Raw genomic sequence first — 27,122 nt, 5'->3', positions numbered from 1 at the left:
TACTCATTCTAATTCTATGGAATGTGGTCTATATTCAGAATCATACAGCTAGCACTCCATAACGCTGACAGGCATGATCAGATGTGCTACATGCAGACTTGAAATATAATAGAAATAGGCTTGGGGTGGAAGTTGCCCTTATAGGCAAAGATCTAGGATCAGCGTTACATTATGAAATCCTAACTGTAAAGATTAGAGTGGAAAGGACTAAACTGACTTCAAATCAGTAGCTATTTAGGGGCTACTTCATACTACACCTAGAAGCACTCTCACCCAATGTGACATGTTATGCAAGTGTCTATGTTGTGTATTTCTAGGTCCAGGGAGGAGGACGAGTCCAGCTGTCAACCAGTCACATCAATGTATCAGATCTGGACACACCCAACAAGGACCTGCTGGTTTGGATGATCAGCGTACCCAAATATGGCTTCATTGAGAACACGAGAGGAAGTGGTGTGTGTGGGAGCGAGGGAGCGAGGGAGCGAGGGAGGGAAGAGAGAGAGATGAAAGAGAGAGAGATGAAAGAGAGAGAGAGCGATTAATTCAGTTGAATAATCTATCTATCCCATAAAGGGAAATTGCCCTAGGCAAAGCAATGTAAATATAAACAGAGGTACATGAATACACCCGCAATAACACCCGCAACAAACAGAGGTACATTTCGCAACACCTGTGACCAATAAAATTTTATTTGACACTACAAATAATCATAGAGACATGAAACACAACTGATGAAAGTGGAGGGAAGCCTGCAAATAAAGTAGTTTAAAGTGAGCGATTAGGTTAGATAGGCTGAAGGACTGACTGGTCTGTTGACGTATTTCTACATGGTGTCATCAGTCTTAGATGTTTCTGATCTAACCCTGGTTAGTACACTATATATACACTATAGATATACTATAGATACACTATACTGTATACACACTATATACACACTATATATATACACTATATACACACTATATACACACTATATATATACACTATATACACACTATATACATTTACATTTACATTTTAGTCATTTAGCAGACGCTCTTATCCAGAGCGACTTACAGTTAGTGAATACATATATATATATTTTTATACTGGCCCCCCCGTGGGAATCGAACCCACAACCCTGGCGTTGCAAACGCCATGCTCTATCAACTGAGCTACATCCCCTGCCGGCCATTCCCTCCCCTACCCTGGACGACGCTGGGCCAATTGTGCGCCGCCCATGAGTCTCCCGGTCGCGGCCGGCTGCCTATACACACTATACACACGGAGCCTGGATATACACACTATATACACACTAGATATACACTATATACATTTTACATTTACATTTTAGTCATTTAGCAGACGCTCTTATCCAGAGCGACTTACAGGAAAAATTAGTGTTAAGTGCCTTGCTCAAGGGCACATCGACAGATTTTCACCTAGTCGGCTCGGGGATTAGAACCAGTGACCTTTCGGTTACTGGCACAACGCTCTTAACCACTAAGCTACCTGCCGCCCCATATACACGCTATAGATGCACTATAAATACACTACAGATACACTATATATACAGCAGTATGGGGACACCCCTTCAGACACTAGATATACACTATATATACAGCAGTATGGGGACACCCCTTCAGACACTAGATATACACTATATATACAGCAGTATGGGGACACCCCTTCAGACACTAGATATACACTATATATACAGCAGTATGGGGACACCCCTTCAGACACTAGATATACACTATATATACAGCAGTATGGGGACACCCCTTCAGACACTAGATATACACTATATATACAGCAGTATGGGGACACCCCTTCATACACTACATATACACTATATACTGTGGCTTGCGAAAGTATTCACCGCCCTTGGCATTTTTCCTATTTTGTTGCCTTACAACCTGGAATTAAAATGTATTTTTGGGGGGTTTGTATCATTTGAGTCTCCCACATGCCTTTTGGCGAACACCAAACGTTTGCTTATTTTTTTCTTTAAGCAATGGCTTTTTTTTCTGGCCACTCTTTCGTAAATCCCAGCTCTGTGGAGTGTAACGGTGCTCCGTGGGATGTTCAAAGTTTCGGATATTTTTTTATAACCCAAACCTGATCTGTACTTCTCCACAACTTTGTCCCTGACCTGTTTGGAGAGCTCCTTGGTCTTCATGGTGCCGCTTGCTTGGTGGTGCCCCTTGCTTAGTGGTGTTGCAGACTCTGGGGCCTTTCAGAACAGGTGTATATATATTGAGATCATGTGACAGATCATGTGACACTTAGATTGCAGACAGGTGGACTTTATTTAACTAATTATGTGAAGGTAATTGGTTGCACCAGATCTTATTTAGGGGCTTCATAGCAAAGGGGGTGAATCCATACGCACACACAACTTTTCCGTTATTTTTTTTTTTGATTTTTTAAAAATAAGTAATTTTTTTCATTTCACTTCACCAATTTTGACTATTTTGTGTATGTCCATTATGTCACGATCGTCTACGAGAGAGGACCAATGCGCAGCGTTGAAGGTGAACATAATATATATTTATTAACTGATCACACGATCAAAACAATAACCAACGATGCGTGACGTCTAAGGTTACAACACGAACAAACCTTAACGGAACAAGAAACCACAACACAAAGTGAAAAGACCGATAGTTAAATATGGCTCCCAATCAGAGACAACCAGCTGACACTCGTTGCCTCTGATTGGGAGTCACTCAGGCCCACATAGATATACAAACATAGACTTACATACCCTGGCTCAACATAACATAGTCCCCAGAGCCAGGGCGTGACAGTACCCCCCCCCCAAAGGCGCGGACTCCGACCGCGCCAAACAACCACAACAGGGGAGGGACCGGGTGGGCACTCCGCCTCGGCGGCGGATCCGGCTCCGGACATGACCCAGGCACGGGTTGTGCTGGACTGACGACGCGCACCCCTGGTTGGTGCGTGGAGGAGGAACGGGCCTTACCAGGCTGACGACGCACACCGTAGGCTTGGTGCGTGGAGCAGGGACAGGCCGGACTGGGCTGACGAAGCACACCACTGACTTGGTGCGGGGAGCAGGAACGGGCCGGACCGGGCTGACGAAGCGCACCCCTGACTTGGTGCGGGGAGCTTGGATGGGCCGGACTGGGCTGGCGACGCGCACCACAGACATGGTGCGGAGAGCAGGAACGGGCCGGACAGGGCTGACGAAACGCACCACAGACTTGGTGCGGAGAGCAGGCACGGGCCGTGCCGGACTGACGACGCACACCACTGGCTTGGTGCGGGGAGCTTGGATGGGCCGGACTGGGCTGGCGACGGGCACCACAGACTTGGTGCGGAGAGCAGGAACGGGCCGGGCTGGGCTGTCGACGCACACCGTAGGCTTGGTGCGTGGAGTAGGAACGGGCCGAACCGGGCTGACGATGCGCACCCCTGCCTTGGTGCGGGGAGCAGGAATAGACCGGACCGTACTGGGGACACACACCACTGGCCCTACACCGGGATCTGGAACGGGCCGGACCGGACTGGCAACACACGCCAGTACCTCTCGCCGTGCCTCTACATCCTCCATCCCCTCTTCGACCAGTGGCCCCCGTAACCTGGCGGCCTCCTCTGGCAACCCACTGGGCCGCTCTATCGCGGCCTCCTGCTGGTCCGACGTCGTGAGCCCCCCCCCTAAAAAAATTCTGGGAGTCTCTCTTCCCCGTGGGCCAGGCCTCGATAATTCTCGCCCACCTCTCGCTCCTCTGCTTCCAATCTCCGTCATTCAGCTCCTCATTCGGCTTGACCCAGTCGAAGCTCTGCCTCCACTGTTGCCAAGTCCACCTAATCTGCTCCTCACTAGGCTGCTTGGTCCAGTTCTGGTGGTTTCTTCTGTCACGATCGTCTACGAGAGAGGACCAATGCGCAGCGTTGAAGGTGAACATAATATATATTTATTAACTGATCACACGATCAAAACAATAACCAACGATGCGTGACGTCTAAGGTTACAACACGAACAAACCTTAACGGAACAAGAAACCACAACACAAAGTGAAAAGACCGATAGTTAAATATGGCTCCCAATCAGAGACAACCAGCTGACACTCGTTGCCTCTGATTGGGAGTCACTCAGGCCCACATAGATATACAAACATAGACTTACACACCCTGGCTCAACATAACATAGTCCCCAGAGCCAGGGCGTGACACATTACATGAAATCCAAATAAAAATCAATTTAAATTACAGGTTGTAATATAACAAAATAGGAAAAATGCCAAGGGGGATGAATACTTTTGCAAGGCACTGTATACACTATATATACAGCAGTATGTGGACACCCCTTCATACACTATATATACAGCAGTATGTGGACACCCCTTCATACACTATATATACAGCAGTATGTGGACACCCCTTCATACACTATATATACAGCAGTATGTGGACACCCCTTCATACACTATATATACAGCAGTATGTGGACACCCCTTCATACACTATATATACAGCAGTATGTGGACACCCCTTCATACACTATATATACATTATATATACAGCAGTATGTGGACACCCCTTCATACACTATATATACAGCAGTATGTGGACACCCCTTCATACACTATATATACATTATATATACAGCAGTATGGGGACACCCCTTCATACACTATATATACAGCAGTATGTTGACATCACTTCATACACTATATATACAAAAGTATGGGGACACCCCTTCATATTTTGGATTCGGCTAGTTCAGCCACACCTGTTGCTGACAGGTGTATAAAATCGAGCACACAGCCATGCAATCTCCATAGACAAACGTTGGCAGTAGAATGGCCTTACTGAAGAGCTCAGTGACTTTCAACGTGGCACCGTCATAGGATGCCACCTTTCCAACAAGTCATTTGTAATGAATCACGCTTCACCCATCTGGCAGTCCAACAGACGAATCTAGGTTTGGCGGATGCCAGTAGAACGCTACCTGCCCGAATGCATAGTGCCAACTGTAAAGTTTGGTGGAGGAGGAATAATGGCCTGGGGCTGTTTTTCATGGTTCGGGCTAGGCCCCTTAGTTCCAATGACATTCTAGATGATTCTGTGCTTCCAACTTTGTGGCAACTGTTTGGGGAAGGCCCTGTCCTGTTTCAGCATGGCAATGCCCCCGTGCACAAAGCAAGGTCCATACAGAAATGGTTTGTTGAGATCGGTGTGGAAGAACTTGACTGGCCTGCACAGAGCCCTGACCTCAACCCCATCGAATACCTTTGGGATGAATTGGAACGCCGACTGTGAGCAAGGCCTAATCGCCCAACATCAGTGCCCGACTTCACTAATGCTTTTATGGCTGAATGGAAGCAAGTCCCCACAGCAATGTTCCAACATCTAGTGGAAAGCCTTCCCAGAAGAGTGGAGGCTGTTATAGCAGCAAAGAGGGGACCAACTCCATATTCATCCCATGATTTTGGAACGAGATATTCGACGAGCAAGTGTCCACATACTTTTGGTCATGTAGTGTATGTCGGTTGTAGTTTGTGAGATCTCACTTCCCATTCTGGTCTCGTCCTCTGTCTCCCAGTGGGCTCGATGGGCGGTTCAAATACCCGCATCATCAGTCCAGAGGTTCCCTTCTCTGTGGATGACCTGACGACTGACCACATCTTCTACGTTCAGAACGTCCAGAACACTGACCATCACTACCAGGACACCTTCTCTTTCTACATCAGTGATGGGTCCAGTCAGACAGAGGCCTTCAATGTCTATATAGACATAAAGGTAAATAATACTCTACTACTACTACTACTACTACTACTACTACTACTACTACTACTACTACTACTACATTTATACATTTTAGTCGTTTTGCAGACGCTCATATGCAGAGCGACTTACAGTTAGTGAGTTCATAAATGTTTCATACTACTACTACGGTTTGAGAGTTGGGGCTAAAGAAATGTAATTCATAGACGGAGCTATGGATGCTGGGACTCATAGTCCATGAGATCAGCATAACTGCTTTACTCAATATTTTGAAGCTGTTGTTTGTTTACAAATATTATGTTATTCATAGTAATAAACGACAACAATTAACCCCATTACAAAGTTCACAAAGAAAACTTTCAGTCAAGATTAATGGATTTTCTTGTGCTGTGATAACGACATCAAGCTTGTATTTTCCCACAACGCAATCCCAACCACCATAAAAATTGTATCAATTGGTCTGCTAGGGCATTGAGGTGAATTGATGATCCTGACAGAGCTGTGTGTATGTGTGTGCGCGTGTGTGCGCGTGTTTGTGTGTGGTTACGCTCGCCTCTTTGCTTGTGTGTGTGTGTGTGTGTGTGTGTGTGTGTGTGTGTGTGTGTGTCTGCAGCAGAGTAAAGGGGAGACGGTGCCGGTGGTGTCAGTGAACAGGGTCCAGGTGGAGGAGAACTCAGGAGTGGTCATCACTAACTCTTCTCTCAACGTCCTGGACCAAGACACACCAGACAGTGACATCATCATCACCGTCACCAAGCAACCTGCCTACGGTACGGACACACACACACACACACGCGGAGACAAACACGGACGCATGCGAGCACACAAACACGCACCCACACACATGAGACTGGACATACACACACACACACACACACACACATAGAGAAATAAAGCGCGCTTGACCTCTAATCCCCCTCCATCCCTCCATCCCTCCCTCTAACTCTCTCTCCATCTCTCCATCCCTCCCTCTAATCCCCCTCCATCCCTCCCTCTATCTCTCTCTCCATCCCTCCCTCTAACTCTCTCTCCATCCCTCCATCCCTCCCTCTAACTCTCTCTCCATCCCTCCATCCCTCCCTCTAATCCCCCTCCATCCCTCCATCCCTCCCTCTATCTCTCTCTCCATCCCTCCCTCTAACTCTCTCTCCATCCCTCCCTCTATCTCTCTCTCCATCCCTCCCTCTATCTCTCTCTCCATCCCTCCCTCTAACTCTCCCTCCATCCCTCCCTCTAACTCTCTCTCCATCCCTCCATCCCTCCCTCTAACTCTCTCTCCATCCCTCCCTCTATCTCTCTCTCCATCCCTCCCTCTAACTCTCTCTCCATCCCTACCTCTAACTCTCTCTCCATCCCTCCCTCTATCTCTCTCTCCATCCCTCCCTCTAACTCTCTCTCCATCCCTACCTCTAACTCTCTCTCCATCCCTCCCTCTATCTCTCTCTCCATCCCTCCCTCTAACTCTCTCTCCATCCCTACCTCTAACTCTCTCTCCATCCCTCCCTCTAACTCTCTCTCCATCCCTACCTCTAACTCTCTCTCCATCCCTCCCTCTATCTCTCTCTCCATCTCTCCATCCCTCCCTCTAACTCTCCCTCCATCCCTCCCTCTAATCCCCCTCCATCCCTCCATCCCTCCCTCTAACTCTCTCTCCATCCCTCCATCCCTCCCTCTAACTCTCCCTCCATCCCTCCATCCCTCCCTCTATCTCTCTCTCCATCCCTCCCTCTAACTCTCTCTCCATCCCTCCCTCTAACTCTCTCTCCATCCCTCCATCCCTCCCTCTAACTCTCTCTCCATCCCTACCTCTAACTCTCTCTCCATCCCTCCCTCTATCTCTCTCTCCATCTCTCCATCCCTCCCTCTATCTCTCCCTCCATCCCTCCCTCTATCTCTCCCTCCATCCCTCCCTCTAACTCTCTCTCCATCCCTCCATCCCTCCCTCTATCTCTCCCTCCATCCCTCCCTCTAACTCTCTCTCCATCCCTCCCTCTAACTCTCTCTCCATCCCTCCCTCTAACTCTCCCTCCATCCCTCCCTCTAACTCTCCCTCCATCCCTCCCTCTATCTCTCTCTCCATCCCTCCCTCTAACTCTCTCTCCATCCCTCCATCCCTCCCTCTAACTCTCTCTCCATCCCTCCCTCTAACTCTCTCTCCATCCCTCCATCCCTCCCTCTAACTCTCCCTCCATCCCTCCCTCTATCTCTCCCTCCATCCCTACCTCTAACTCTCTCTCCATCCCTCCCTCTATCTCTCCCTCCATCCCTCCCTCTATCTCTCTCTCCATCCCTCCCTCTAACTCTCTCTCCATCCCTACCTCTAACTCTCTCTCCATCCCTCCCTCTAACTCTCCCTCCATCCCTCCCTCTATCTCTCTCTCCATCCCTCCCTCTAACTCTCTCTCCATCCCTCCATCCCTCCCTCTAACTCTCTCTCCATCCCTCCATCTCTCCATCCCTCCATCCCTCCATCCCTCCCTCTAACTCTCCCTCCATCCCTCCCTCTAACTCTCTCTCCATCCCTCCATCCCTACCTCTAACTCTCTCTCCATCCCTCCCTCTAACTCTCCCTCCATCCCTCCCTCTAACTCTCCCTCCATCCCTCCCTCTAACTCTCCCTCCATCCCTCCCTCTAACTCTCTCTCCATCCCTCCATCCCTACCTCTAACTCTCCCTCCATCCCTCCCTCTAACTCTCCCTCCATCCCTCCATCCCTCCCTCTAACTCTCTCTCCATCCCTCCATCCCTACCTCTAACTCTCTCTCCATCCCTCCCTCTAACTCTCTCTCCATCCCTCCCTCTAACTCTCTCTCCATCTCTCCATCCCTACCTCTAACTCTCCCTCCATCCCTACCTCTAACTCTCTCTCCATCCCTACCTCTAACTCTCCCTCCATCCCTCCCTCTATCTCTCCCTCCATCCCTACCTCTAACTCTCCCTCCATCCCTCCCTCTATCTCTCCCTCCATCCCTACCTCTAACTCTCTCTCCATCCCTACCTCTAACTCTCTCTCCATCCCTCCCTCTAACTCTCTCTCCATCCCTACCTCTAACTCTCTCTCCATCCCTCCCTCTAATTCTCTCTCCATCCCTCCATCCCTACCTCCATCTCTCTCCATCCCTACCTCTAACTCTCCCTCCATCCCTTCCTCTAACTCTCTCTCCATCTCTCCATCCCTCCCTCTAACTCTCTCTCCATCCCTACCTCTAACTCTCTCTGTAATGTCAGGTCCCTGCACCGACCCATTCCTCACAAACTGCAGGCAGTAAAAGCAACATAAACCCTCCCATAAAGCCCTGTCACACCTTATAAAACTAAAACTATAGAGGCTATAGAGGCCCAGTCCTCTTTACTGTCTCCTCCCCTGTCTGTCTGCATGTCTCCTCCCCTGTCTGCCTGCCTGCCTGTCTCCTCCCCTGTCTGTCTGCCTGCCTGCCTGTCTCCTCCCCTGTCTGTCTGCCTGCCTGCCTGCCTGTCTCCTTCCCCTGTCTGCCTGCCTGTCTCCTCCCCTGTCTGTCTGCCTGCCTGCCTGCCAGACAGCCTCTGCTAAACAACATTGCCCAGCGCAAAACACATCCTTCATTGACACACACACACAGGTACGCATGCCCCGGACTCAAGTTACCAGGATTCAAGGGTTTTCTACTTAGATGTATTATTTATATATCTACTCTGTTTCTCCCTTTCTTCTGCTAAATAAATCAAACCTACATATCATTATTATCATTCTGTTCAGGCAAGCTGTAACCCCACAAACTCAAACTATCCCACAATGCTCCTGTTTTCAGGCAAGCTGCGTAGACGCCAGTTCTACTCCCAGCCTCTGGAGAACGGCAGGGTCCTGTCTCAGGGCTCCACATTCACCTACCAGGTAGGGATGAGTTCAACACAAGGTATCCAGAATCAATTACTTGATGAGTGCTAGGGCCGATTAGACATTGATTAATCAAATAATTGTTTGTATTTTGTTACATAAATAGGTGAATAAAGCTGAGTTAACGATCCGGATGCCCTCGATCGACTAATAAATTAATCAATTTCAATCCTACTACCAGGACGTGTTGGACCTGCTGCTGGTGTACGCCCCTGACGCGGCCAGCGGGGGCAGTGACGAGCTAGCCTTCTCCCTGACCGACGGCATCCACACCAGCACCGGACGGCTCACCTTCACCATGGACGTCAGGAAGACTGAAGGACCGAGGATGACAGTTAACAGAGGCCTGCAGCTGGCCGCAGGTATGGGGAGGGCTAGAGGAGAAGAGAGGTGGTCGCTGACATGCCTGTTGTTTGAGAGGGGGATGTTAAGGAGGCTTGAATGATGGGGCAACATTTTGATTTCCGCCTAAATAGACAAATGTAATAATTTTTCATGAGATGGCCATACACAATAACTGGTAATGTTGCATCGTTTTAGAAAGGTCTGGAACTCATCTTTCTGGTAACAATAGTTATAAATTGCTAAGGTGTACTCACTTTTGAGGACACAGGCTCAAATACATAGTACAAATATTATGAAAATATGAGAAATATTATTTCTAAATATAGAAAGAATCAAATTATAAACAGTACTATAAGATTTCACATGTCTTACAACTGTGAAATAGATATGATCATACTTATTGACAGAACAATATTGGCACTGTTTCATATATTACTGACGACAGATCATTTTCTCCTAAATGTCCACTGAGCGTCACAGAGATACCATTTAAATGTTTGCAGACTCGTTAAAACTTCAGCATGATGCGATTTTGGTAATCTGTGAACAAGAAAAAGTGGTCTTCTTTAAATTTTATGAAATGTTTTTCGTATTCTTTCATGTTGAGAGCTCTAAATCCGGCTGAGAATATCACAGCAAGATGGAACCACAATGGCTAGACTCACTACATATGCTGTCTCCCAGGCTGGGCTGTCTCACTTGGAGGAAGAGAAAATCGATTATTCGTCTGAATAGGACAGAAAATGTGGAAACAGAGAGCCGCAGATGGGGATTTTTTGGCACTATACATCACAGGACCGTACAGCATTCACAAAATGTCCGTCTGAACCGGTCCACAACCGCTCAAAGTCATAAACTAACCCATCCTAACATCTAAGATGGGTTAGTTTGGTTTGCATTGAGTTACAACGATAGACCGGAAGCATAACTCAATATTAGGAAGGTGTTCATAATGTTTGGTATATTCAAAGTATGTAAATATGTAATTGGTCAACCAGAACAAACTCCAACAAAGCAGTCAGAGCAGAAGATGCTAACAGCATTATATTCTAGACTCTTGTATCCTGTTGTCTCTGAGAGTCTGTAACTGTATCTCTTCCCTCAGGCTCAGCGTCTAAGATCACTGAGCAGAACCTGAAGGGATCGGATTCAGACACAGACAGCCTGAAGCTGAGGTACATCCTGATCAAAGACCCTCCAGTAGGAAGACTACAGCTTTCTAAAAGAGGAGGACAGGACAAGGTGGCCGTTAAAGGACCTGTCAAGAGCTTCACACAGGAGGAGGTCAACAAAGGTTTGTCTCTCTCTCTCTCTCTCTCTCTCTCTCTCTCTCTCTCTCTCTCTCTCTCTCTCTCTCTCTCTCTCTCTCTCTCTCTCTCTCTCTCTCTCTCTCTCTCTCTCTCTCTCTCTCTCTCTCTCTCTCTCTCTCTCTCTCTCTCTCTCTCTCTCTCTCTCTCTCTCTCTCTCTCTCTCTCTCTCTCTCTCTCTCTTTCTTCCTCTCTAAGCGGTCTGTCACTTTGCCTCTCTCTCTCTCTCTCCCTCTCTCATACGCCTCTCGATTGAAACAATTTCACTTTCCATGATTTTCAATTGTTTAAATCTACAATCTTTTTTTCCAGGAAAAATGGCCCTTAACTCTCTCAGAGATTTGTTCTCAGTTCTTGAAATTAATTAATTAATTCAGGATATTTAATTGACCCTAACTTTACCTTCATACTGGTACAGATACAGGTAACTGCCAAAATAAAGGAAACACCAACATAAAGTGTGTTAATAGGGCGTTGGGCCACCACGAGCCAGAACAGCTTCAATACACCTTGGCCTAGATTCTACAAGTGTCTGGGACTCTATTTGTATTTGTATTTATTATGGATCCAGCCAAATTAAGGCAGTTATACATTTTAAAAACATTACAATACATTCATAACAGATTTCACAACATATTAAGTGTGTGCCCTCAGGCCTCTACTCTACTACCACATATCTATAACACAAAATCCATGTGTACATGTGTATAGTATCCGTATGTTATCATGTGTGTGTATGCATTTTTCTGTGTCTATGTTTGTGTTGCTTCACAGTCCCTGCTGTTCCATAAGGTGTATTTTTATCTGTTTTTAAAAATCTGATTTTACTGCTGGCATCAGTTACCTGATGTGGAATAGAGTTCTATGTAGTCATGGCTCTGTGTAGTACTGTGCGCCTCCCATAGTCTGTTCTGGACTTGGGGACTGTGAAGAGACCTCTGGTGGCATGTCTTGTGGGGTATGCATGGGTGTCCGAGCTGTGCGCCATTAGTTCAAACAGACAGCTCGGTGCATTCAGCATGTCAATACTTCTCACAAATACAAGTAGTGATGAAGTCAATCTCTCCTCGACTTTGAGCCAGGAGAGATTGACATGCATATTATTAATGTTAGCTCTCTGTGTACATCCCAGGGCCAGCCGTGCTGCCCTGTTCTGAGCCAAGTCCCTCTTTGTGGCACCTGACCACACGACTGAACAGTAGTCCAGGTGTGACAAAACTAGGGCCTGTAGGACCTGCCTTGTTGATAGTGCTGTTAAGAATGCAGAGCAGCGCTTTAATATAGACACACTTCTTCCCATCCTAGTTACTGTTGTATCAATATGCGTTGACCATGACAGTTTACAATCTTCAACTTGCTCAATTTCCAGATTATTACAAGATTTAGTTGAGGTATAGGGTTTAGTAAATGAGTTGTCCCAAATACAATGCTTTTAGTTGTAGAAATATTTAGGACTAACTTATTCCTTGCCACTCATTCTGAAACTAACTGCAGCTCTTTGTTAAGAGTTGCTGTCATTTCAGTTGCTGTGGTAGCTGATGTGTATAGTGTTGAGTCATCCACATACATAGACACACTGGCTTTACTCAAAGCCAGTGGCATGTCGTTAGTAAAGATTGAAAAAAGTAAGTGGCCTAGACAGCTGCCCTGGGGAATTCCTGATTCTACCTGTATTTTGTTGGAGAGGCTTCCATTAAAGAACACCCTCTGTGTTCTGTTAGACAGGTAACTCTTCATCTATAATATAGCAGGGGGTGTACTCCTGAGTGGCGCAGTGGTCTAAGGCACTGCATCGCAGTGCTAACTGTGCCACTAGAGATCCTGGTTCGAATCCAGGCTCTGTCGCAGCCGGCCGCGCAGCCGGCCGCGACCGGGAGACTCATGGGCGGCACACAATTGGCCCAGCGTCGTCCAGGGTAGGGGAGGGAATGGCCGGCAGGGATGTAGCTCAGTTGATAGAGCATGGCGTTTGCAACGCCAGGGTTGTGGGTTCGATTCCCACGGGGGGCCAGTATAAAAAAATATGTATTCACTAACTGTAAGTCGCTCTGGATAAGAGCGTCTGCTAAATGACTAAAATGTAATGTAAAGCCATAACACATACGTTTTTCCAGCAACAGACTATGATCAATAATGTCAAAAGCCACAATGAAGTCTAACAAAACAGCCCCACAATATTTTTATTATCAATTTCTCTCAGTCAATCAACAGTCATTTGTGTAAGTGCTGTGCTTGTTGAATGTCCTTCCCTATAAGCGTGCTGAAAGTCTGTTGTCAATTTGTTTGCTGTGAAATAGTATTTTATCTGGTCAAAAACCATTTTTTCCAAAGGTTTACTAAGGGTTGGTTGGTCGGCTATTTGAGCCAGTTAAGGGGGCGTTACTATTCTTAGGTAGGGGAATAACTTTTGCTTCCCTCCAGGCCTGGGGGCATAAACTTTCTAGTAAGCTTAAATTGAAGAAATGGCAAATAGCAGTGGCAATATCATCCGCCATTATCCTCAGTAATTTTCCATCCAAGTTGTCAAACCCCGGTGGCTTGTCATTGTTGATCGACAATAATACTTTTTTCACCTCTTCCACACTTGCTTTATGTAATTCAAAATTACAATGCTTGTCTTTCATAATTTGGTCAGATATACTTGGATGTGAAGTGTCAGCGTTTGTTGCTGGCATGTCATGCCTAAGTTTGCTTATCTTGACAATGATAAAATCATTAAAGTAGTTGGCAATATCAGTGGGTTTTGGGATGAATGAGCCATCTGATTCAATGAATGATGGATCGGAGTTAGCCTTTTAGGGGGTGCTCCAAAGCTTCTTACTATCATTCTTTATGTCATTTATCTTTGTTTCATAGTATAGTTTCTTCTTATTTTTATTCAGATTAGTCACATGATTTCTCAATTTGCAGTACGTTTGCCAATCGGTGTCAGGGGTGCTGAAGGTGGGTGTGGTGCATGAATCAAGCGCAGGACGCAGAGGCTCAGTCCAAAAGACTTTAGTGCAATATTTACGTAGAGAAATAAGCACAATAAGCCCGAAAGCGAAATCACGGCGCACACAGGCGTCAAATAAACGGCGCACTAACATGTGCGAAAAACCTCTCCAAAACACTGGAGGGAAGTACGTAGCTCCAACACGAAACAGAAGAGCAATCACACACAAAGACAAACACAACCAACGAGAACTAAATAGGACACTAACGAGGACTAACAAGACACAGGTGTACAACATCAAGACAAAACCAAACGAACATGAAACATAGATCGGTGGTAGCTAGTACTCCGGGGACGACGACCGCCGAAGCCTGCCCGAACCAGGAGGAGGAGCAGCCTCGGCCGAAACCGTGACAGTACCACCCCCTTGACGCGCGGCTCCAGCCGTGCGCCGACCCCGGCCTCGGGGACGACCAGGAGGACGCGGAGCAGGGCGCGCGGGATGGTCCCGGTGGAACTCCGACAGGAGAGATGGGTCTAGGATGTCCCTCCGCGGCACCCAGCACCGCTCCTCCGGGCCGTACCCCTCCCACTCCACGAGATACTGGAGACCCCCCATCCGGCGTCTGGAGTCCAAGATGGACCGAACGGTGTACGCCGGAGCCCCCTCGATGTCCAGTGGGGGCGGAGGAGTCTCTCCTATCTCATTGTCCTGGAGTGGACCAGCTACCACCGGCCTGAGAAGAGACACATGGAACGAGGGGTTAATATTCTTATTCTCAACAGGTAGATGTAACCTATAACACACCTCGTTCAATCTTCTCAGGACTTTAAAGGGCCCCACAAACCTAATGGTAACCTAATACACATTGGAAGGGGGTTAGGTTGGTAGAGGAGTGGCGGAGAGAGTTCTGGGCCATCTCGGCCCAGGGAATGTACCGTGCCCACTCCTCAGGCCGGTCCTGGCAATACGACCTCAGAAACCTACCCACATCCTGGTTGACACGTTCTACCTGCCCGTTACTCTCCGGGTGGTACCCTGAGGTAAGGCTAACCGAGACCCCCAAACGCTCCATGAACGCTCTCCAAACACGGGAGGTAAACTGGGGGCCTCGATCAGACACTATATCCTCGGGCACCCCGTAATGCCGGAAGACGTGGGTAAATAGGGCCTCAGCGGTCTGTAGGGCAGTAGGAAGACCCGACATAGGGAGAAGACGACAGGCCTTAGAGAACCGGTCCACAACGACCAGGATGGTGGTATTCCCCTGAGAGAGGGGAAGGTCTGTCACAAAATCCACCGAGAGGTGGGACCATGGTCGTTGTGGAACGGGCAGGGGTTGTAACTTACCCCTGGGCAGATGTTGGGGCGCCTTACACTGGGCGCACACCGAGCAGGAGGAGACATAAACCCTCACATCCCTAGCCAAAGTAGGCCACCAGTATTTAGTGCTAAGGCAATGCACTGTCCGGCCAATACCCGGATGTCCAGAGGAGGGTGACGTGTGAGCCCAGTAAATGAGTCGATCCCGAATCTCGAGCGGAACGTACTTCCGACCCTCAGGACACTGTGGAGGGCTGGGGTCGGTACGCAACGCTCGCTCGATTTCGGCATCGACCTCCCACACCACCGGTGCCACAAGGCAAGACTCCGGTAGTATGGGAGTAGGCTCAACGGACCTCTCCTCCGTGTCATACCGCCGGGACAGCGCATCTGCCTTACCATTCTGGGACCCAGGGATGTACGTGATTTTAAATACGAACCTGGTGAGAAACATACTCCATCGAGCCTGGCGAGGGTTCAGTCTCCTCGCTGCCCGGATGTACTCCAGGTTCCGATGGTCAGTCAAAATGAGGAAAGGGTGTTGAGCCCCCTCAAGCCAATGCCTCCACACCTTAAGGGCTTGAACTACAGCTAACAGCTCCCTGTCCCCAACGTCATAGTTACGCTCCGCCGGGCTGAGCTTTTTAGAGTAAAAAGAACAGGGGCGGAGTTTAGGTGGCGTGCCGGACCGTTGAGAGAGAACGGCCCCTATACCTGCTTCAGACGCGTCCACCTCGACCTGAAAGGGTAATGCAGGATCCGGATGCGCCAGCACCGGAGCCGACGTAAACAGGTCCTTCAGTCTCCCAAAGGCCCTGTCCGACCTCAGCTGACCACTGCAGGCGCACCGGACCCCCTTTCAGAAGGGACGTGATGGGAGCTGCCACCTGTCCAAAACCCCGGATAAACCTCCGGTAGTAATTCGCAAAGCCCAAGAACTGCTGCACCTCTTTTACAGTGGTTGGGGTTTGCCAATTACGCACAGCGGACACACGATCCACCTCCATTCTCACCCCTGACGCGGACAACCGATAACCCAAAAAGGAGACCGACTCCTGGAAAAACAGACATTTCTCTGCCTTGACATATAGGTCGTGCTCCAACAGCCTCCTCAATACACGACGCACCAGGGTTATATGCTCGGCTCGGGTGGACGAGTACACCAGAATATCATCAATGTACACGACCACCCCTTGTCCCTGCATATCCCGGAAAATGTCATCCACGAAGGATTGGAAGACTGATGGAGCATTCATCAACCCATATGGCATGACAAGATACTCGAAATGACCTGACGTGGTACTAAACGCTGTCTTCCATTCATCGCCCTCCCTAATGCGCACCAAGTTATACGCGCTCCTGAGATCCAATTTTGTGAAAAACCGCGCTCCATGCAATGACTCTGTCATGGTCGCAATCAGAGGGAGTGGATAACTGTACTTCACAGTAATCTGATTGAGACCACGGTAATCAATGCACGGGCGCAACCCTCCATCTTTCTTCTTCACAAAAATAACCTCGAGGAGGCGGGAGAAGTGGAGGGCCGAATGTATCCCTGTCTCAAAGATTCGGCTATGTAAGTCTCCATAGCTTTTCTCTCCTCTTGAGACAAAGGATACACATGGCTCCGTGGGAGCGCTGCTCCTGCCTGGAGATCAATCGCACAATCCCCCTGTCTATGAGGAGGCAACTGCGTCGCCCTAGTTTTACTAAACACGAGAGCTAAATCCCCATATTCTGGCGGAATGTGCAGTGCGGGCACTTGGTTTGGACTTTCCACCGAAGTCGCCCCCACGGAAACACCCAGACATCGCCCCTCGCACTGAGCAGACCACCCATCGAGAGCCCTCTGTTGCCACGAAATAGCAGGGTTATGGGTGCTTAACCAGGGAATTCCCAGCACCACTGGGTACGCAGGAGAGTCGATCAGATACAGCTGTATAGTCTCTTCATGACCCCCCTGCGCACACATCCTAAGTGGCGCTGTGATCTCCCTAATCAACCCCGACCCCAACGGGCGGCTATCTAAGGCATGAACGGGAAAAGGTTTGTCAACAGGTAGGAGAGGGATCCCTAAATCTAAACAAAACTTCCGATCAACAAAATTCCCAGCTGCGCCTGAATCTACTAGCGCCTTATGCTGGGAATGAGGTGCAACCTGTGGAAAACAAACAGGTATACAAAAGTGCGCAACAGAAAGCTCTGGGTAAGTGGGACGTCTACTCACCTGGGAGGTCCCCCCAGTGCGTGGCCTGTTGTCTTCTCCCCCGGAGAACCCTCCCCAGCACCTGGCCGCAGTGTGCCCTCCACGACCGCACTTGGTGCAGGAGACAGGCCCCCTCGGGCTCCTCCTCCTCCTTTCTCTAGCGCCGGCACCCCCGAGCTCCATAGGGCTCGGCTCGGAGGTGCCGGAGGGCGGAATGGACGGACCCCCCTCGGGACGTCCACGGGTGGCCAGCAGGGAGTCCAGACGGATGGACATATCGACCAACTGGTCGAAGGTAAGATGGGTATCCCTGCAGGCCAACTCACGTTGAACGTCCTCCCGTAGGCTACACCGAAAATGGTCGATGAGGGCCCGTTCATTCTACCCTGCGTCCGCCGCTAGAGTCCGGAACTCTAGAGCAAACGCCTGTGCGCTCCTCCTCCCCTGTCTCAGGTGGACTAGACGCTCCCCCGCCGCTTTGCCCTCAGGAGGATGGTCGAACACGGCCTTGAAGCGACGGGAGAACTCGGCGTAGGAGATGGTATTGGCGTCCATCTTCCTCCACTCAGCGTTAGCCCACTCCAACGCCTTGCCCGTGAGACAGGAGATGAGGGCGGAAATGCTCTCGTGTCCCGAGGGCACCGGGTGTACAGTGGCCAGGTAGAGCTCCACCTGCAGGAGGAACCCCTGACACCCGGCAGCTGTACCGTCATACGCCCTCGGGAGCGAGAGCCGAATCCTCCTGGGTTCCGGACCTGGGACTGGTGGACCGGCCGATGGGGTTGGCAGGGTAGGTGGAGGTGTGGGTACCCCGCTGGTCTCCCATCGGTGCAAGGTGTTGATGACGTCCTGTAGAGCGGTCCCCAGTTGACGTATCTGGTCATCTTGCCCACGGACATGCTCCTCGAGCGACTCAGGCGTAACTGCAGATCCTGCTGATTCCATTCTGGTGTGTGATTCTGTCAGGGGTGCTGAAGGTGGGTGTGGTGCATGAATCAAGCGCAGGACGCAGAGGCTCAGTCCAAAAGACTTTAGTGCAATATTTACGTAGAGAAATAAGCACAATAAGCCCGAAGGCGAAATCACGGCGCACACAGGCGTCAAATAAAAGGCGCACTAACATGTGCGAAAAACCTCTCCAAAACACTGGAGGGAAGTACGTAGCTCCAACACGAAACAGAAGAGCAATCACACACAAAGACAAACACAACCAACGAGAACTAAATAGGACACTAACGAGGACTAACAAGACACAGGTGTACAACATCAAGACAAAACCAAACGAACATGAAACATAGATCGGTGGTAGCTAGTACTCCGGGGACGACGACCGCCGAAGCCTGCCCGAACCAGGAGGAGGAGCAGCCTCGGCCGAAACCGTGACAATCGGTTGTGCAGCCAGACCTATTAGCCATCTCTTTTGCCTCATCCCTCTCAACCATACAATTTTTCAATTCCTCATCAATCCACTGGGATTTAACAGTTTTTACAGTCATTTTCTTAATGGGTGCATGCTTATTAGTAACTGGGATAAGCAATTTCATAAATGTGTGAAGTACAGTGTCTGTTTGCTCATCATTACACACCACGGACCAACACATATTCTTCACATCAACATCATAGGAATCACTACAGAACTTCTTGTATGACCTCTCTATTGATATCACATATATTATTTCACACGTTATCCAGATACTGACTGTTAGCACTTGGTGGTCTTTAGCAGCTTCCCACCAGAATGGGCTTTAGGTGAGGCAGGTGAACCTGTAGCCATATTACTTCAACAGTATTTAACATGAGATCTTCTCTAAGCTTTACAGGAATGTTGTTCTGAATATAGACCGCAACACCGCCCCCATTGGCATTTCTGTATTTTCTGTAAATGTTATAACCTTGTATTGCTACCACTGTATCATCAAAGGTATTATCTAAGTGAGTTTGAGAGATTGTCAGAATATGAATGTCATCTGTTACTATCAAATGGAGTGATGCGACACCATTCTTCCACAAGAAATTGTGTAATTTGGTGTTTTGTTGATGGTTGTGGAAAATGCTGTCTCAGGCGATGCTCCAAGCTGTGCCATAAGTGTTCAATTTGTTTGAGATCTGGTGACTGAGACACCCTGGCATATGGTTTACATCGTTTTCATGCTCATCAAACCGTTCAGTGACCACTCGTGCCCTGTGGATGGGGGCATTGTCATCCTATGGGGGCATAGCCATGGTAGCCAAAATAATGGCCTGCCCAGCATTTTTATACATGACCCTAAGCGTATGTGGGGGAATGGCGGTGCCGTGGATAGCGACGGTCTTACAGGATCCTGACCAATTCTGCTATTTTGTGTTATTTGTTTCGTTGATCTAAATGTTCATTGTACATAATGTTTCCGCCATCATTTCCTACTACCAAAAACAGCTTCTGGACATCAGAACAGCATTCGCTAACCTCGATTTGGAATATCGGCGGCTCTGGATATTCTGCTTACTCCTGACCATAATCCCCGGGTCTTGAAAGAGGAAGCGGCAGTGAAAAAGAGGCAGGGTCCTATGGAGACAGGAGACTACGTCACTGGAGAACAAATTGGATGAGCTCCATTCGATACTATCCTATCAACGGGACCTGATTTAAAAAAAAATATCCTATGTTTCTCAGAGTTGTGGCTGAAAAAAAAATTAAAATAAAAAAATAAAAAAAATAAAAAATAATCAACAAATAAAAATAAAATAAAAAATAAAACATGGATATACATCGATGCGTCATCAACAGCGGATGGTAGACTTGGGTAAAACGAAGAGAACAGCTGGTGCGCAATCTCTAACGTTAAGGAAGTCTCAAGTTTTTGATCTCCTAAGTTAGAATACTATTTACCATCTATATTTTTCATAGCAGTCGTGGTCAAAATGTCAGATGTTACTATGGTATACTGAAGTATAATTACAAGCATTCCATAAGTGTTAAAGGCTTTTATTGACAATTACATTAAGTTTATGCAAAGAGTCAATATTGGCAGTGTTGACCCTTTTTTTTCAAGACCTCTGCAATCCGCCCTGGCATGCTGTCAATTAACTTCTGGGCCACATCCTGAATGATGGCAGCCCATTCTTGCATAATCAATGCTTGGAGTTTGTCAGAATTTGTGGGTTTTTGTTTGTCCACCCGCCTCTTGAGGATTGACCACAAGTTCTCAATGGGATTAAGGTCTGGGGAGTTTCCTGGCCATGGACCCAAAATGTCGATGTTTTGTTCCCCGAGCCACTTAGTTATCACTTTTGCCTTATGGCAAGGTATGGAAAAGGCATTTTTCGTCACCAAACTGTTCTTGGATGGTTGGAAGAAGTTGCTCTCTGAGGATGTGATGGTACCATTCTTTATTCATGGCTGGGTTCTTAGGCAAAATTGTGAGTGAGCCCACTTCCTTGGCTGAGAAGCAACCCCACACATGAATGGTCTCAGGATGCTTTACTGTTGGCATGACACGGGACTGATGGTAGCGCTCACCTTGACCTCTCCGGACAAGCTTTTTTCCGGATACCCCAAACAATCGGAAAGGGGATTCATCAGAAAAAATGACTTTACCCCAGTCCTCAGCAGTCCAATCCCTGTACCTTTTGCAGAATATCAGTCTGTCCCTGATGTTTTTCCTGGAGAGAAGTGGCTTCCTCGCTGCCCTTCTTGACACCAGGCCATCCTCCAAAAGTCTTCGCCTCACTGTGTGTGCAGATGCACTCACACCTGCCTGCTGCCATTCCTGAGCAAGCTCTGCACTGGTGGTGCCCCGATCCCGCAGCTGAATCAACTTTAGGAGACGGTCCTGGCGCTTGCTGGACTTTCTTGGGCGCCCTGAAGCCTTCTTCACAACAATTGAACCTCTCTCCTTTAAGTTCTTGATGATCCGATAAATGGTTGATTTAGGTGCAATCTTACTAGCAGCAATATCCTTGCCTGTGAAGCCCTTTTTTTGCAAAGCAATGATGAAGGCATGTGTTTCCTTGCAGGTAACCATGGTTAACAGAGGAAGAGCAATGATTTCAAGCACCACCCTCATTTTAAAGCTTCCAGTCTGTTATTCTAACTCAATCAGCATGACAGAGTGATCTCCAGCCTTGTCCTCGTCAACACTCTCACCTGTGTTAACGAGAGAATCACTGACATGATGTCAGCTGGTCCTTTTGTGGCAGGGCTGAAATGCAGTGGAAATGTTTTTGGGGGATTAAGTTCATTTTCATGGCAAAGAGGGACCTTGCAATTAATTGCAATTCATCTGATCACTCTTCATAACATTCTGGAGTATATGCAAATTACCATTATAAAAACTGAGGCAGCAGACTTTGTGAAAATTAATATTTGTGTCATTCTCAAAACTATTGACCAAGACTGTGTTTACCACCTCAAATCGATGCTGGCACTAAGACCAAACTCAATGAGCAAACAAGAAGCACGTTTCTCATGGCCCGTGGTTTTAATGCAGGGAAACTGAAATTCGTTTTACCTCATTTTTACCAGCATGTCACTTGTTCACCTGGAGGTGACAACACTCTAGAAATGCCTCCCTCGCCAACCATACCCCAACCAGACGCCATGGATTAGAGGCAACATTCGCACTGAGCTAAAGGCTAGAACTGCAGCTTTCAATGAACGGGACAATAATCTGGACGCTTATAAGATATCCCGCTACGACTTCCTAAGAAACCCAGCCACGAGCTGTCCAGCTATGTGAGCCTACCAGACGAGCTATCTGCCTTATATGCTCACTTCGAGGCAAGCAACACTGAACCATGCATGAAAGCATCAGCTGTTCAGGACAGACTCTGTGATCACGCTCTCTATAGCCGATGTAAGTAAGAAGTTTAAACAGGTTAACATTCACAAGTCTGCAGGGCCAGACGGATTACCAGGATGTGTACCAGAGGATATAGTAAGACCTTTAAACAGGTCAACATTCACAAGGCCGCAGGGCCAGACAGCATACCAGGATGCGTACTCAGAGCATGCGCTGACCAACTGACAAGTGTCTTCACTGACATTTTCAACCTATGCCTGACCCGGTCTGTAATACCAACTTGTTTCAAGCAGATCACCATAGTCCCTATGCCCAAGAATGCCAAGGTAATCTGTCTAAATGACTAAACCACGTAGCACTCCCATCTATAGCCATGAAATGCTTTGAAAGGCTGGTCATGGTTCACACCATCAACCCAGACATCCTGGACCCACTCAATTTGCATACCGCCCCAACAGATCCACAGATGACGCAATCTCTATTGCCGTCACCCACATGGACAAAAGGAATACCTATGTAAGAATGCTGTTCATTGACTACAGCTCAGCGTTCAACACCATAGTCCCCTCCAAGCTCATCACCAAGCTCAGGACCCTGGGACTGAACAACTTCTCTGCAACTGGGTCCTGGACTTCCTGACGGGCCGCCCCCAGGTGGTGAAGGTAGGCAACAACACCACTACGCTGACCCTCAACACGGGGGCACCTCAGGGGTGTGTGCTTAGTCCCCTCCTGTAATCCCTGTTCACCCACGACTTCAACACCATCATCAAGTTTGCTGACGACACAACGATGGTGGGACTGATCACCGAAGATGAGGCAGCCTATTGGAAGGAGGTCAGAGACCTGGCAGTGTGGTGCCAGAACAACAACCTCTCCCTCAGCGTCTGCAAGACAAAGGAGCTGATCGTGGACTACAGGAAACAGAGGGGTGAGTATGCCCCCATCAACATCGATGTTGCTGTAGTGGAGCGGGTCGAGAGCTTCAAGTTCCTTGGTGTCCACATCACCAACAAACTATCATGGTCCGAACACACCAAGACAGTCGTGAAGAGGGAACGACAACGCCTATTCCCCCTCAGGAGACTGAAAAGATTTGGCATGGGTCCTCAGATCCTCAAAAAGTTATACAGCTGCACCATCGAGAGCATTCTGACTGGTTGCATCACTGCCTGGTATGGCAACTGCTCATCCTCCGACAGCATGGCGCTACAGAGGGTAGTGTTTATGGCCCAATACATCATTGGGGCCAAGCTTCCTGCCTTCCAGGACCTCTATACCAGGCGGTGTCAGAGGAAGGCCCTAAAAACTGCCAAAGACTCCAGCCACCCTAGTCATAGACTGTTCTCTCTGCTACCGCATGACAAGCGGTACTGGAGCGTCAAGTCTAGGTCCAAAATGCTTCTTAACAGCTTCTACCCCCAAGCCATAAGACTGCTGAACAGCTAATCAAATGGCTACCCGGCCTATTTGCATTGACCCCCCCCCCCCCCCCCCCCTTTTTGTACACTGCTGCTACTGACTGTTTATTATCTATGCATAGTCACTTTATCCCTACCTACATGTACAAATTACCTCGACTAACCTGTACCTCCCAGCACATTGACTCAGTACCGGTACCCCCTGTATATAGCCTCGTTATTGTTATTTTATTGTTGCTCTTTTATTTTTTAAATATTTTCTTAACCCTTATTTTTCTTAAAACTGCATTGTTGGTTAAGGGCTTGTAAGTAAGCATTTCACGGTTGTACTCGGTGCGTGTGACAAGTAATATTTGTTATATATTTTTCAACTGTGCTGTTTCACAAAAGTTCTGAACCTACAGTATATACATTTTACGGACACAGTATATTTACATTAGTTATCTTGTTATTTTTAGTCCCACCCTTCAGCTCCACTCAACCCCTCCCATTTATCTCTGAACACCATCCAGTTTGATTTCTATTTGCCATATATTTTTCAACTATGTTTCACAAAAGTTCTGAACCCTTCTATTCTCATTGTTTCTACAGATTGTAAATTAAAGATAAACATTTTTACTAAGAGTATTATTATATTATTGATCGATTGACTTTGACTTTTCAAATCTCCCAGCAGTGCTACTTGCAGAGTTAGCGCCAGGTAAATGTTGCAATTCTTCAGCCATTCCTGAACCTGCGACTAAAAACAAGCTACATATGGACAGTACCAAAACAAATTATCTAATGATTCTGTCTCTTCGCAGCAAAAACTGCAGCGCTGAGATGGTTGTATCCTCCATATATAGTGCCTTCGGAAAGTATTCAGACACCTTGACTTTTTCCACATTTTGTTACGTTAAAGCCTATTCTAAAATTGATTAAATAAAATAAAATCCTCAGCAATCTACACACAATACCTCATAATGACAAAGCGAAAACAGGTTTTTAGAAATGTTTGCAAATTTATAAAACACAAGTATTCAGACCGTTTGCTATGAAACTCGAAAGTAAGCTCAGGTTCATCCTGTTTCCATTGACCATCCTTGAGATGTTTCTACAACTTGATTGGAGTCCACCAGTGGTAAATTCAATTGATTGGACATGATTTGGAAAGGCACACACCTTTCTATATAAGGTCCCACAATTGACAGTGCATGTCAGAGCAAAAACCAAGCCATGAGGTCGAAGGAATTGTCTGTAGAGCTTCTAGACAGAGTTGTGTTGAGGCACAGATCTAGGGAAGGGTACCAAAAACATTCTGCAGCATTGAAGGTCCTCAAGAACACAGTGGCCATCCTTACATGCAAGAAGTTTGGAACCATCAAGACTCTTCCAAGAGCTGGCTGCCCGGCCAAACTGAGCAATCGGGGGAGAAGGGCCTTAGACAGGAAGGTGACCTAGAACCTGATGGTCACTCTGACAGAGCTCCAGAGTTCCTCTGTGGAGATGGGAGAACCTTCCAGAAGGACAGTCATCTCTGCAGCACTCCACCAATCAGGCCTTTATGGTAGAGTGGCCAGACGGAAACCACTCCTCAGTAAAAGTCACGACAGCCCACTTGGAGACTGCCAAAAGGCACCTAAAGACTCTCAGACCATGAGAAACAAGATTATCTGGTCTGATGAATCCAAGATTGAACTCTTTGGCCTGAATGCCAAGCGTCACGTCTGGATGAAACTTGGCACCATCCCTACGGTGAAGCATGGTGGTGGCAGCATCATAATGTGGGGGTGTTTTTCAGCGGCAGGGACTGGGAGACTAGTCAGGCAAAGATGAACGGAGCAAAGTACAGACAGATCCTTGATGAAAACCTGCTCCAGAGCGTTCAGGACCTCAGACTGGGGCTAAGGTTCACCTTCCAACAGGACAATGACCCTAAGCACACATCCAAGACAACGCAGGAGTGGTTTCGGGACAAGTCTCTGAATGTCCTTGAGTGGCCCAGCCAGAGCCTGGACTTGAACATCTCTGGAGAGACCTGAAAATAGCTGTGCAGCAACGCTCCCCATCCAACCTGACAGAGCTTGAGAGGATCTGCAGAGAAGAATGGGAGAAACTCCCCAAATACAGGTGTGCCAAGCTTGTAGTGTCATACCCAAGAAGACTCGATGCTGTAGTTGCTGCCAAAGGTGCTTCAACAAAGTATTGAGTAAAGGGTCTGAATACTTACGTAAATGTGATATTTTTTTATAAATGTCTAAAAACCTATTTTTGCTTTGTCATTATTGGGTATTGTGTGTAGATTGATGAGGGGAAAAAATGAATTAATCAATTTTAGAATAAGGCTGTAACCTAACAAAATATGGAAAAAGTCAAGGGGTCTGCAGGTGACAAATAACATTTGATTTGATGATGGGATCTCAATTGCTTAATTAACACAGGAACCACACCTGTGTGGAAGCACTTGCTTTCAATATATTTTGTATCCCTCATTTACTCAAGTGTTTGCATTATTTTGGCAGTTACTTGTAGATGAGTGTCAATGGTTTGTCTATATAGTTAGTTGAGAGCAATTCCATGCCAGCAGGAGCCCACTCTGGAAATTTGACGTGTTTGCAGAGTATTTTTTTCTAAACAATATGTCAAAAAAATTAGCTAAATCAAAAAGGGTGTTAATATAATATTAATATTTTTTATGTTTAATAAATTAATGTGATTTTTGTTCTTCTAAATCTAGACATAATAATAATAATAATATAATAATATAATAATAATATAATAATAATAATAATAATAATAATAATAATAAGCCATTTAGCAGACGCTTTTATCCAAAGCGACTTACAGTAATGTGTGCATACATTTCTACGTATGGGTGGTCCCGGGGATCGAACCCACTACCCTGGCGTTACAAGCGCCGTGCTCTACCAATTGAGCTACAGAGGACCACATACTACAGCTACAGAGGACCATTTACTATTTTAGAGCACACTATAAGGGGTATAATGACACAAATATGTTGTCTGTATCATGTGCAGTTAACAGTTCATAGGCTCTTACAGAAGGTCTAAAAAGGGCCTAAAATGGCCACTTTCATTATGATTTTCAGAAAAAAATCCTTCCTCCCAATGAAGTTTCTATGTGAGAATTGCCAGAACAATCTGAGATACCGAATGTATTTTCCGCTTACGCTGGTGTGGAATCGCCCTTGAGTG

At 47.3% G+C, this 27,122-nt stretch overlaps 1 protein-coding gene across 1 annotated transcript in view; it reads left to right on the top strand.

Moving 5' to 3' along the window:
• LOC311119184 (extracellular matrix organizing protein FRAS1-like) overlaps positions 1 to 27,122 on the top strand; it is a gene marked incomplete at both ends in the record, with an annotated part of 161,521 nt that overhangs the window by 66,647 nt on the left and 67,752 nt on the right. The window contains 6 exons of the mRNA XM_084193920.1: positions 318 to 453; positions 5,555 to 5,751; positions 6,350 to 6,506; positions 9,525 to 9,607; positions 9,792 to 9,972; positions 11,061 to 11,249. Of these exons, the coding sequence (XP_084050046.1) occupies positions 318 to 453; positions 5,555 to 5,751; positions 6,350 to 6,506; positions 9,525 to 9,607; positions 9,792 to 9,972; positions 11,061 to 11,249 (943 nt within the window). The remainder of the gene's footprint in view (positions 1 to 317; positions 454 to 5,554; positions 5,752 to 6,349; positions 6,507 to 9,524; positions 9,608 to 9,791; positions 9,973 to 11,060; positions 11,250 to 27,122) is intronic.

Source organism: Coregonus lavaretus (assembly GCF_964263955.1).
Source record: "Coregonus lavaretus genome assembly, contig: HAP1_SCAFFOLD_460, whole genome shotgun sequence".
NCBI lineage: Eukaryota > Metazoa > Chordata > Actinopteri > Salmoniformes > Salmonidae > Coregonus > Coregonus lavaretus.
This window is presented reverse-complemented; position numbering and strand designations above follow the sequence as displayed.